General features: G+C 40.0%; 2 protein-coding genes across 5 annotated transcripts in view; both read left to right on the top strand.

The window, feature by feature from the left end:
* The first annotated feature begins 355 nt into the window (after positions 1–355).
* si:ch211-207i20.2 (uncharacterized protein LOC568537 homolog) lies at positions 356–4,872 on the top strand. Of its 2 annotated transcripts, none has more exons than XM_010895647.3 (5): positions 356–748; positions 1,886–2,063; positions 2,169–2,224; positions 2,384–2,486; positions 2,614–4,872. In XM_010895647.3, exons 1-5 carry the CDS (start codon positions 557–559, stop codon positions 3,657–3,659), a joined length of 1,575 nt encoding a protein of 524 aa, XP_010893949.2. In that variant the 5' UTR covers positions 356–556; the 3' UTR covers positions 3,660–4,872. The 2 variants fall into 2 exon arrangements, with proteins under 2 accessions (XP_010893949.2, XP_010893948.2); XM_010895646.3 differs by having other exon boundaries at positions 2,166–2,224.
* Positions 4,873–7,886: 3,014 nt separating this feature from the next.
* The window catches only part of ccser2b (coiled-coil serine-rich protein 2b), a 74,377-nt gene continuing 68,487 nt past the window's right edge, over positions 7,887–13,776 (top strand). The window contains exons 1-2 of one of the 3 annotated variants that reach the window (XM_010895648.4): positions 7,887–8,633; positions 9,302–9,381. In XM_010895648.4, coding sequence (XP_010893950.2) covers positions 9,341–9,381 — 41 coding nt within the window. In that variant the 5' untranslated portion in view covers positions 7,887–8,633; positions 9,302–9,340. The remainder of the gene's footprint in view (positions 8,634–9,301; positions 9,382–13,776) is intronic. The other 2 variants (XM_010895650.4, XM_010895649.4) reach the window with 2 other exon arrangements.

The raw sequence follows: 13,776 nt of genomic DNA, 5'->3' as shown, positions 1-13,776 counted from the left end.
TGTAGACTTGCTGCAAGATACATTAAGTGACTGTGTGGGCTACAGTATAGCAACAAAAAAATTACTTTACTTTTCATCCATGAGCATTGTTTTTAAATTGGTTTCCCTAGTGGATAAATATAATCTTTATTGCCTTTGTCAGGTGTCCACAACACATAAATGGCACAACAATTTGTTCAGGACTTCAGCACTGCATGTAACGGCAAAAACATAAAAATTACTGTTGCCTCAATTCCACTGCCGGTGCACTCACAGACGGTGTAATGGGAAACTTACATGGATGTGTCCTCTATCATTTTCTATGATGTAGTTGTCTCTTTAATAAATCCACTTCCTTTCCATTCAGGAACTAGAGTTGGGGGGTTCACAAAAAATACTTCCGTCTGAGCAATGCACTATTTACGTTCTGATCATTAAAAGAAGTCTGCGTGTACTCGTAATTAATCACAGTTATTTGTGTACTAGCTCCATTTAGATGTGGTATTATCTGAAAATTTCATCAATGCAAATCTGAAAGCGGTCAGTTAGCTACAATTTAAATAAACAGCAACATACAATGTCAAATTTCATTGCGCTGCAAACCCAGTTGTCCTCGGTTATGGAGACCCTTGTTCACGCGGCGGTGGCAGAACTGGGTAAACTTGTAGCGGACAGTTCTGTCTTCGTATTCAGCCTGGAACTGACTCAGGGGCATAGCGCGGAAGGCGAATTATCGGAAAAACTGCAGACAGAAAGTCAGACTAAGATGGTAAGTTTCAGTAAGTGGAAAAAGACAAGAAAGGCCCAGCCTAGCAGCTGGATTAGTTAACTACTAGTCACATGCACTCACTACTCTGGTTACGAGCGTCTGTTAATGACAACAATTTTAATGTAAACGCCCATTTGAATTTAGTATTATAATATTAGTATAAGAATTTGCAGTATCGTATAGTAGCCTACTGTATAAGAGTAGACGCCAAGAGTTTGAAGTGGTATTTAGAATTTAGAAAATGCTATATTAAAAAAAATACACCTTATGCTCCATGAAGTAATTGAACAAAGGTATATATATTGTGTGTGTGTGTGTATTGTACACAGACGTCTTATCCATTTCAAACCTCTATGGAGACATGTGGGGTCCACCTTTAAAGATAGACACGACCTCATGTCATAAGAACACTTAGGCTATTTCTAAATCAATAAGAGGTTTGAAATAGACACGATGGAGATATGCACATTTTTGGATTACTTCATGGAGGCTAGTTGAACATTTTCTGGTGGCTTCTTATAAAATCACACTATTACTGTATTCTTGCACGATTTTCTGAAATCTAAAATGGTTCAAAGACCATTGTCTCATAGTCTTTCCATGCCATGACTCATGTAGGTTACATGTAGTACTCCTTTTGCAGTAGTTAACGAAGGATAACAAAAAATAGGCTTGTGAATATGTTTTGCCTAAGTTACACACCTGTTTGAGAAATGATTGCTATACTCTATGTAGTAGCGAATTAAGATAGTACATGCGTCGTAATGAACTCCACTTGCACGTGACCAAAATGCGTCTCGTCATTTGTTTTTCATTTGTAATGGCTCAGTGTGGTTGCACCCTTTTCATAATATAGGCCCTAGCTGCAGCCGCATGTGTTACTGTACCAAGCTAACTAGCTATTTGCCCATATCGTAGATCAGCTGACCTGTAGTCTGACTCCTGTAAATGTTCAGAAACAAATGTTCAAAGCATTTACAGGAGTCAGATACCACGGAAAGGGGCATACATTGATTCAAGAGCCACAATCCTATGAGCGTAGACTTTATAGACACAGAATGCTGCATTTGCTTCATATGGAGAAATAATTCTTTATGATTTTAAATAATGCCTTGTTGATCTCTGTTTCATTTGCAGACACACTTTGCTGCAATCATGGAGGTACTGGGCAATGAAGCATTGGGTAAAATTATGAAAATTGTGGATGATACAAAATTTTGGGTCGACTTTAAACCCAGACCTCTCAAAGGTCATAGAGGGAAAAAAGCCAATCCACAAGCAAGCATCTTAAATATTCTCTCAGTTGGAGGAATGGGTATGTAGCACTGTTTTGTTTTTAATGTTTTGTTGTGTTGGATTATTACCTACAATTACTAGTACATATTTATATCCCTAATTCCTTTTTTCTTTGGTGCAGCAGAGGAACATTCTTATGGTGGAACTGGTAAAACTGCAACACAAACTCTTTCAATGGAGGTAACTTATTGTCATTTTTTCTGCAATCACTTGCTGCATTCAGTTAACCAAATGCTTAAAATCATGTAGGCTAGTCCGTGTTCAATCTGTGCCATTTCTATAATGTGATTCAATTATGTTCCTAAAGTTCACACCACACTTAAATATTTGTGCTGGCAGTCGACAGATTTGAAGGAAGTGGACACACCAGAATATCCCCTCGTTTTGGCTGTCTCTGTTAAAGACGAGCATGGGCAAATAGACCTCGGGGCCATTGCAGAGAGTAAGTTTAAAGCCAATAGACTCTCGACTACACAATATTGGTCCATATCGTAGTGTTAACTGCCACCTAAGTTGATATCTTTCCTCGTTCCTCCATTTTAAATGTATGTTTTATGCTTGTTTTACAGGAGCTGTGGATGATGCTTTTGCAGGAAGATCCTCAGAACATCAGTACGGCATGAGTAGCGACCACCCCCAGGAAAATCCTACCGACGCCCTATTGGAGACTTTGTTCACCCAAAAGAAGCTCTTCATTTGCACGGAGTGTGGGAAAAGTTTCTCTACGCAGAGCAACCTCAAATCCCACCAGCGTCTTCACACGGGCGAAAAGCCGTTCGTGTGCATGTTCTGCAACAAAGCCTTTGCCCACAAACAGAGTTGTAATGATCACATCCGCAGCCACACCGGCGAGAAGCCCTTCATATGTAGTGTGTGTGGGAAATGCTTCGGCAAGCAGGCTCACCTGAAGACCCATTCAATTATCCACACGGGGGAAAAGCCCTACAGCTGTGGTGTTTGTGGCAAGAGCTTCAACCTGGCTCAAAACCTGTCCAGACATCAGCAGATACACACCGGTGAGAAGATCTTCACCTGTTTGCTCTGTGGCAAAGGTTTCACGCGCGCTGTAACACTCAAAACCCATCAGCTTATTCACACTGGACAGAAGCCTTTCAAATGCAGTCAGTGCGAGAAGAGTTTCCGTCACGCTGTCAATCTTAAGAACCACCAGCGGATTCATACAGGTGTAAGGCCGTTTAGCTGTGACTTGTGCGGGAAGACATTCCGTCAGTCGGTGAATCTGAAAATACACAAGCGCATCCACACTGGAGAAAGGCCGTTCAGCTGCACGGAGTGCGGTAAAACCTTCAGTCAGCAGAGTAGTCTGATCTCCCATGGACGCACCCACTCTAATGAGAAGCCTTTCGAGTGTAGCTTCTGTGAGAAAAGGTTTAACAACGCAAACAGTTTGAAGCTGCACCAGAGAATCCACACAGGGGAGAAGCCATACAGCTGTGAAATCTGTGGGAAGACCTTCAGTCAGGGCAGTCATCTCCGAACACACAAGAGGCATGTCCATGCAGGAGGGAAACAGTATATCTGTGATAAATGTGGAAAGAGGTATTCAGACAAACGGAATCTTAAGATGCACAAATGTGTTTATGCCTCAACCTAACACAGTGATTGGGAAACTGTTTCTATCTGTGAGAGGCTGTTGTTCTTTGCTTTGCAATTTTTATGCCTGTTTGTCTGTTCACCAGACATGGTTCTGATGGAGGTCCTTCAAGACTGGCTTTTCTAGGGATACCCCTTTAACTTAATTTTTGCCTGAGCAAAGTGAATGGTTTACTGTGGAATAGGAGTTTGGCACTTGAGCTATTTTTCCTATTTTTCTTCCCTTTTTACAATTGTGAAATTGTAAACACATAAACCAAATGGCTATTTATATTGTTGTAATATTAGTGTATTCTGTATATAATACAACTTTGTTAAATATATTTCAATTCAAATTAGGTGAAAGCTAGCATTTTGCAGCCTCCAATGTATTGCTCTCATTTGTAAACAGCCCATGAACTGAATCTGGCTGAAGTTGGGCTTTAAACAATTACAGTTATGTCTTGTTATAACAAAGTACTTGGCTGTTTAGTCTGTTCTTTCAACTTATTTGTCTTTAATGTATAGATCACAATTTGTACACGTTTCATAAAGTTGTTTTTCCAGAGACCTGAATATTCAATTGACAATTTCTTTTTTTAAAGCCTTTTTTTATTTAAGATACTTTATCTAAATTAAAATTGCTAATTAGTATCATTAGTAAGGGGGAACAAATTGGTTCAAAACAATAAGTTAATTACTGGAATGTAATCAATAGAAACATGCAATGTTGCAAGGTTGGGATTTAACATCTGTAAACTTTATGGTTTACATTCAAATGGAAATAATACTACCATGTTGCCTTATTTGCCCAAATCACTGGCTATTTATAAATAAATGGTTAACTCAGTTGAAAGTTGTTTTGCTTTTAAACTTATGGATGCTATTTGTTTTGATTTATTAGTTTTTGTCACATTTTATTGTTTCTAGTTCCTTTTCTGTTAAATGTATGTTATGAAGGGGACAAAACACATATAGAATAGTGCTGGCTGTTTAGAAGAGTTGGACATTTGATCTGTTCAGATGGGTATTTCACCATTACAGTATTTAACCAGGTCAATTGAGAACCATTTCTTATCTGGCCAATAAGTGCAATTACAAGATGGGACATCATAAATAATGTACAAATGAACATTCTTTACGAATGCAAATTACACTATATAATGTCAGAAATGGGTAAATATGCTGCTTTGTTGGTGCACTCTTAAGAACATCTGATTAAAGTGTAAACTCTGTTGTCTGATTGTGTGGATACACTTCCTGCTTAGCATCACTCTTGTTCATGTGATTCTTAGTGTGATTTGTTAAGAGTACATTTTTTTCAGAGCTGCAGGCTGTTTTCGGGTAATTATTTGGGCAATCTTGTTTCTTGAGGCCAACTAGTAATGTCCACCTTGCAGGATAATCTCTCTGGCTGACCTTATTCACTGTATACATCAATAATGTGGCACTCCTCACCTCTATCTGCGTTGTCACCTGTGCTCTCTACATTTTAATCTTTACACTCGACTAAATTGGCCCTCTGCACCTACAATGCCTTGTGTGACTCACCTATCCACTATTGAGAAATCCCCTCTTTACTTCAGCTCGCTTCTCAATATCAGCCTAAATAAAAAATAAAAATTAAGTTGGAATATCCTTTAGTTTGAAACTCTGGGGGAACATCTTCAAGAAAAATGTCAAAGGTTAATTATAAGAGCTATTTATGCTGGTTACTTATTGAACCATATAACTACCTACAGTACTTGCTCCAAAATATTTTTTTGGTTTTTGGAAGAATGTTTAGGAGCTCCCCCAGACTTTCAATGTGAAGAACCTGTAAATGACCCTCCAATAAAAAAAAATCAGTGTACTTAACTGTATTTTTTATCACTTCATTAGGTGAGCAACTTTGCACCATGTTCCAGTAGTGTTTTTAAGGATCACCTTATATTGTGATCTACGCACCTTATTCATCTGTAAATATGCATCACCACATTTGGTATAACTTATTGACCTCTTGCTTACTCCATTGTATATAGTTTTCATGTCTATGGAACTCGGTTTGGGTCTTTGCATGACAAAATGAACGCTAAAAAAATTATAAAAAACAAAGACCCAAACGGCATTCCATGCTATGACTGTCCTTGATTGTTTTAAATATTTTCATGTCTAATTTACTGTTTTGTCTTGCAATTGTTATGCCTTTGAAAAGGTCGTAATTGTAAATGCGAATTGGTTCTCAATCGTCTTACCTGGTTAAATAAAAGTTTGATATAAAATGTTAAGAAATGTAGGAAATCTATTGTTTACCTCATGACGTTTGATCCTGATCTGCCTGACATTTTCCTCCTTATGTTGAGCATTCTTTGGTCATACCTGTAGAGGTCTTCCTTGGCCTACTAGCCTGTTTGTGATTGTTTAGCTCAACAGTGCATTCCTTTTATTCAGTGAGATTCCAAAATGTTGTTTTTGGTAAGCTTAAGATAATTTCTGCCTCATATTGGCGTCCTTGACTTCACTTTCACCTCTCTGGTACTCATTTGTGCAAACACCAAAAGCAGAATCTGAATTTAAATTCATAGCCTAGAATGAAGATTAGATATTGACAGCTCTGTAATGCCTGCACAAATCTTATAAAAGATGTGCTGCAGGGTGGTCAGTACATTGCTCATTAAAGGGCCAGTTGTATACAGGACAGTGTTGATAGCAGTGAGGTGGATATGGAAGTTAGCACCAGAAAGTGCAACATTATTAACAAATAAAGAGAATAGCGTTCAAACCTTGATCAACAGCTGTAGATTCGGCCAAAGATTTAAACAAATATATTAATAATGACTTTAAAGACATAATTTTTTTAAATAGTGCTATGCATCCTTACAAGAGAGTATAATGTTGATTCTAATTTGTCCCAACATTCTGAATGTTGGGACAAATTAAAACATTTTTAGGATGAGCAAATCCCAATTTAGGTTAATTAAAAACAGGGCCAATAAGTTTACTTAGGGAAACCAAGTGAAAAGGAGCTTAGGGAGATTCTCTTTTCAATAGATGGTCATCCCACCTCCCTTGAAAAAAAATATCATGACAAAAAATATAACCACAAAAAATATTTCCTGTTCTAAGATAATCAGTGGCGAACCGTGACCAGGCCCTCAGTAGTGGATCTGATGTCACATATAGATAGAGAACTCGGGTGCCTGACTTGAGACCTTTCTTTTGCAAACCTTTGTAGGAGAAGCAATTCTTTGATGACAGAGTCAAATGGTCCTCAGCCGCGCCTCGGCTGTGGCTCACATAAGCAGCAAACGTACACAACGGTTGCAAATATCGATAGCAGGAACCATGTTAACGGATGTGTCGTTTCAAATAAACATTTGCCAAAACATTCACTCAAATTGTGGTGGAATAAATTTAACCACACAACTACTAACATTGTTTCAAGACCACCGACATTAAACAAGATAAGACTTGCAATTGGTTCTGAATTAGTGATGTAGACTTAGGCCCTCAAGAGGGCCTCGAGGCATCATGCAATTGTCCCACCTATTACAAGACAATCTGTGATTGGTTGAAGTGAATGTCAATGATGTTGGCTGGGGCCTTCTGTTCCAAACCAGAGGGCCCAGCCGATAAGCATTGAGCACAGCTAGAGAATTTGTACCAAGATACTGTATATTTTAGGATATTTTTTTCTCTTGGATATTAACCCTTCTGTTTTCAACACAAACTGAAAAAATTTAATAGGAAGATCATTACAATTAAGACAAAAAAAAAAAGACTAAATCAGTGAAAACAAAATTGCAAATGATAATATATTAAAATATATCCAGATGTGTATCTATCCTTAGGCCCTCTCTGAGGGCCCTGACGGTTCCCGACTGAAGATAATACACACTGTGCTTTGGCTGCGGAGCATGAGAGATGGTTAATCAAAGGCTTTTGAAGAGTAAAAACGTTTCAGCAAACTGACAGACAGCGTGGTAGTATATATATATATATCCCAAACTGGCAGCCCAGATACAGTGGCACCATAAATTAAACATGCCTCTTAAGTTTCCGTGAGACTAATAGATGTAACACCCCGGGGTCGGTAGAGGATAGGGTACCTTTCATAGGAGGCCACGTCAAAATCTATGTGCAAAAATAAACCATATGTCTTCGAAAAAGTATGATTTCATCGCCCTCTGGTGGTTTGACTTACAAAACAAACAGATTATTCAAAATGTTATTTGCTTGACCCGACCGGACCGGTCCCGACTCTTCTCGTCCTCTCTCCCACCTCCTCAAAATCCATTGGATGAGAAAGTCAGTGGTCCCTTCTGTCTGACCTCCTCCAATAGGGTTTGAGAAGCCGAGGAGGAGACCGGGCCAGCATAAACGCATTTTTTTTCATCATATGTTTATATTTCTGACGTCGGTGTCAGCTGTGAGAAAGCGGCGAGCGTGTAATTGACTAGGTGAGTGGAATGAGGAGAGCAAGCAAAGCAACAGAGTTCTTGCCGCTGACAGCGCAGAGCCAAACAGCGGTGACAGACGCAAGGAGCTGTCGACACTGAACAAGCAAAACATATAGCTATCTTTGACAAGAAATGGGAATGAACAAATGAACACTAGTAGAGAGGCAAAGAGAACATCTGGTGGACCATAGTTCTGGCTTAACCTCTTCCCCACCCATCTGTCGGGAGTGTTGCTAGACAGCTAACGTTAACTAGCTAACGCGTTAGCCTTCTGAGGTAGATAGCTAGCAAATGTACTATTGTGGATTTGACTTGTAGCTAGTCGTATGGTGCAATGCGTTGCTAATTAATGGATGGACTTCGTTCAAAAAGCGTTGTTGTCAGGCCATTTACGAAATATTTAGAATTTAGCGAGTTTGGACTTGCTAGCTAGACAACTTAGCTTCTAGCCATCGTTAGCAATTTGACCAGCACTTGTACAATCATCCTGCTTCTTCAATTCTCAATTCTGGAAATTGCGGTCCCGCATGTTGATGCATCATCATCAGAATCGATAGGTAAGTCCTAGTTTGAGTCATTTGTGTGTGTCAGTTTAGAAGTCATGTTTTCCCGTTTTGTTAACGGAATCATTCCCATTAAAGCTTTTCCAGCACAAGAGACACCTACTGGTAGTGATTTTCCTCATTTCCAGTACTGAGCCTCAGACGCTGTAATAATTGTAACAACTTGTACATATGATTTAGACACAAACTGGTGTTGGTGCCTTGTTGTCCTTTGCATAGAGGTTTATGTCATTCTGGGGTAGTTGACTAAACTCAACTTGATCATATACAGTGAGAGATATCTGTATTACAGGTTTCTAAACTTGCACGAGTCCAGAGGTAATAATGAATTGTGTTAATACCCAAAACAGAATTACATACATAGTTTAATTGGAAATGAAGCCAAATGCAACTTACTGACTGGTTGATGTGCCATTGTTCTGAACATGTCACTGTAAAGTCCCCCACAGAGTCTCTGACAGGTCAGCAAATGGAAACTGATGGATTCAATAATTTTTTTAAAGGACCACCAAAGCCACCGTCCTCTTAAAATCACTTTCTGTGTTTAGAGGTCTAGGTAGCTGAACACATTGTCTGAATTCAATATAGGGAATGTACTCCATAAAAATAAAATATAAGATCTGGTTACCCTGATCTATTTTTCTCTCTCTCTCCTCTGAAAGAATAAACCATTAGCGAGATATAAGGCCTTGCATGGTGTTATGGAGGTCAATGAGCTCCAGTGGAGCCCCATCACCCAGAGGTAGGCTAATGTCAGTCTCCCGGTAGACTTGCATGCCAGAGCACCGGCCCAGGGATATCTGCATGCATGTACTGACGCAGAGGAGCTGCAGTGACCCAATAACCCCCCAGCCTGTACTAGTTCGGCTACTGCATGGATCCCAAGTGGTTTTGCCGATATTTATTGGTGGATGTCCGCTGTGTTGACCATTTGTGACTCAGTGTTTCCTTGATGTTGTAGTTACTGCATAACTACAAAATGTATGTCTGTGTCTCTGACACAGATGCTTGTCTTTTGCTTGTGCATGACTTGCCGTCACCTGTTAGGATGGAAAATCATCAGTCTCTGGACATCGTAGGGTGTAATGCCCCTGGGGTAGAATTGCAAACCGAACGAAACAGGGAAGAATCGTTTCATCAAACAGATTTGCTATTGTTCAAAATTCAGTTTTGTCCCTCAATGTTTTGTTCTTTCCATCTGTTTTGCTTCTAGTAAAGAAATGTTTTGCAAGGAAAATATACTCCTTTGTTGTAGAACCTGCACAGAAATAGCCTAGATATCATGTTGAATCAAGTTCTTTGTTGATGGCTCACGTGAGCTCTAGCTGTAATACATTAGCCTACACATTTTTGGTCTGCAGCTTTATGAACATTTCACTATGTCTTTAATCTTTTAGAGGATGGGATTAAAGCACTTTCTGCACTCGTTAACAAGATTAATAATTGGCTAGTGCTCTTGCTGATCCTGCTGTATAATGTCCCACTAGTGTTGAGAGCGTAGTTACGGGCCAGATACAGTGGATCTGCAGTTATTCATCTTGCCTTAAATCGTTGAAACTGACGTCTGAGATATTACCTGTCAACCTAAGTGCCCTCAGCTGTTCTCTGAGAGAGCAGGCTAGGCTACGGTAATCCCCTTGAAAAGAGTGTTCACATTCCCCCCCCCACACCTTTTTGATTGCATGTCGGTTAAAGAATAGCAGCATGTCAAGTGCCGGGACAGGGGAAAAAAGAACACAAAGGTTGCGCCATTTTGATGCTTCTCTCCTCTGCTCCACCTCTCCTATCTTTTCCCTGTGGACCTGATATCTGTGAGCCTGATATCTGATACCAATAGATAATTAATGTTATTGGCCTCTGTACCGGCATCTTGGCTGTATCAGTCTCTGTTGCCTAACCTTGATCTGTTTGGCATTGCTGAAGCTTGGGCAGGACACAGCCTGGTATTACCTACCCAGTTGTGAGCCTTTCAGCAGGAAAATTCTGAAAAGAAATGAACACAGCAGTTTAGCCAGTAATTTATAGGCCAGTATGATAAGAAATGGTATGTTTGCTGTTGTTGACTTCTGTATCTGTCTGTAAAGCGAAAACAAGACATTTAACCCTGTGTTATCATCAGTAGGAAGCACCAGATATCTTGGCTTGCTTTTCAAAACACTAATCTCAGGGTCTATTCATTCTATAATTTCTTTGTATCTACGTGTCTGTCATTTGACGCCCAAACTTCACAGTTTGAGTTGATCTGATAACATGATAATGATAACATAGGAATGCAAAGACACATGAGACGCCTTGTTCTATAATTAGTTGGTAGAGTAAGATTCAAGTCAGCTTATATGTTGTTTTTATGTTGACAGTAACTGAACTAGCTAGTTATTTAGCTAGTTAAGTAAACCGTTTCTGAGACAATCGACTTGCTTAGGTTTTGGGGAAACGTATTCAACATACTCTCCTTAGTTTCATATCAAGTTTGACTGGATCGCTAAGATGTGTGAGCTAGATTAGCCGACATTAGCTTGCTTAGTTGATGTTCACAAATCATGCTCTTTTTCATGACTGTCAAACTTAACAGTCCCATCTCAATTGTGAATGAACATGTTGTTTTTATGTTTTTTGAATTCAAATGGGTCCTTTATCCTGTTTGTTCTCTGTCTGTGTTGTCACAACTGGTGCTTGTGTTTTGTGTGAGCCCTGATGAGCACATTGTCATGCGTCTGTTCAGGGCAGCTGGGCCGCTATTGAATGCGGGCATTGCTTCTGTGGGTACTGTCTACCACTAGTAGATGTAATGTCTACCAATGCATTGAAATACCTTTCGGTAGACATTAGGCTATTCATTGGTTTGTATAGTAACCATCTCCGTAGAATACAGACCACATCAATTTGTATTCAACTCTGTGTCAATGTTGGCCACAAGTTCATCTAGTGGTTAAGAGTGTTGGGCCAGTAACATAAAGGTGAAGGGGTCGATTCCCCCAGGTCTGCAAGGCCTTTGTGCCAGGCAATTGACCCTACCTCACAAGTTTAATGCACAAGGATAATGGCACTGGGGCTTTTCCTGTAATTCATGAGACTGGGTAACTAATTAGAAGGGATCTTATACCTTTTACAAACATGGAATTCCACTGCAGTAATGTCAATAGCAGCAACGGACAACTGTAAATGTAGCAGATTGATGTACTGTGTGCCTTTTTAATTAATTAATTTTTAGTGGTAGGGAGGCTTTTTATACCTCCTAAATATCTTAAGTCATGGTGTAAATAAACTGTAATGTACTTAAGAGGAGCGTGGTCTGCACCCAGGCAGCGGTCGGTAGATTGGGCCAATGCAGCACAGGGTTATTTGTTGTGGTTGCCTAGTGTTGGACATTTATCCCGCTTCAGGTGCAGTGTTTCTTTGATGACAACGGAAATGGCGGCACAGTGGTGACTCAAAAATCTCCAGAGAAGATTCTGTGTCTCTGTTGGGGTGGTCTTAGTTTGCCCTTACAGGTATTTGCTACTGCGGTGCCATAACAGAACCACTTCCCATGTGCCACAGTCCATAGGTCGTGAAAAGGAATTGGAAAATTCCTCCATTCAGAGACTTTCCAGGTTATTGAGATCCTTAAGCTTAGGTCTTATGAACTACACTGTTCAATTAAACCACAGACGGGATTCAAATTCCGGAGACTGAGGTTGGCCATTGACAAATGTTGAACTTGTGTTCAATTGACCAGCAATTTTATTAGTTTAAAAATGCAGTTAAAATGAAAGCGTGTGTCCAAACCTTTGACTGCTACTCTGCATGGTTTCCCCATTATTAGCATAATATGTAGCTTACTATTTGTGTGTATTTTATACAGAGGTTTTTGCTCCTCATCAAGGGTGCCAATAATTTTGGAGGTGACTGTATGAGAAGACTACCTGAAAAGTCCTTGGTTTGACACACCATTCCTGTAAGTGGGCAGTACACGAAAAGCTGTATTTGTGGGAACCCGGAGCCCTGGAGTGACAGCTCAGAGAATGGGCTCCTTTGTGTGTGCCCACTGAAGGGAAGTATATGCATAAGCCGAGGGAGCACATCCCCAACACAAGGGACTTTGTCCGGTTACAACTATTGTGAAGCTGTGAACAGCAAAGAAATGTGAGCAGGTCATTAGCAGGTCTTAGTGTCGATAGTACTTCTTGGGCCTATACACACTTTGAGAAATTCACTGAAGGTTATGGGAGGATACCCTCAGATAGACCTATCTACAGAGGCAGCACATGATACTCTCCTGAACCTTTCCTCAATTGAAGCGAGGCAGTGTAGGCAATACAGAAAAGTTACAAGAGAGTCAGTAGGGACAGAAGCGATTAATGACATGGACATTAAACCTTTCAACAAAGATGGAAATGAACGCGTCTCCCACAACACATCCCCTGCACTGTGCAGGGAGTTAGAGAAGAGAGGGGTTTTCTGGTAACTCTATTCAACCATAACATGTTGAAAATTGTTAAATACACCTGCGTTTTCAGGATGCAAGAAACATTTCTGGGTAAAAAAACCCAAAAAAACTAAGTTAACGCCACCTCTGTTAACCAATTGCGGTTCTGAGGTATAGCAAACAAATATCAGGTGTATAAAATGGTTTTAAATTGGCTCTGACATCTTGTCACAGACAGTGAGTTCATTTGCAGTCACCTTGTTTTTGATTTAGTGGTGAGTCTTTGCATTATTCTAGTGTTTTATGGTTACTACTAATGGCTACAGTGACATTTGTAAAGCGAGATCACCAGTGTGTTCCAAGAGTTCTTCGTATCGGGTGTGAATCAAAAATTCTATTAAACTGTTATCTTTATGCTATTGAAAGAAAATGATCATCACGACTATTGATGTGGTCTGGTTCCACCAGGCAGATCATTCAGTGTGTGTGTATCGGTCCCAACAGCTTTTAGTAACCAATATGAGCATTAAATCCAGCCGTGCTCATCATCAGGGTGGACGAGGGTGTTCAGCAGCCAGATATAATGGACAGACAGACCAGCTGACCTGAACTGGGGCACTGGTCTATCCCTTTCTACCCATCCCCACTCTAGCATACCTCTAGCAGTACAACATGTGGGTTACCTTTTCCGTCTCAGTGGCCATTTAGGTTAAATCCATCATAGCGTTG

This window comes from Esox lucius, chromosome 5 (genome assembly GCF_011004845.1).
Source record: "Esox lucius isolate fEsoLuc1 chromosome 5, fEsoLuc1.pri, whole genome shotgun sequence".
In the NCBI taxonomy this organism is placed as follows: domain Eukaryota; kingdom Metazoa; phylum Chordata; class Actinopteri; order Esociformes; family Esocidae; genus Esox; species Esox lucius.
The sequence above is the reverse complement of the archived record's forward strand: the minus strand, read 5'-3'. Positions and strand labels throughout refer to the sequence as shown.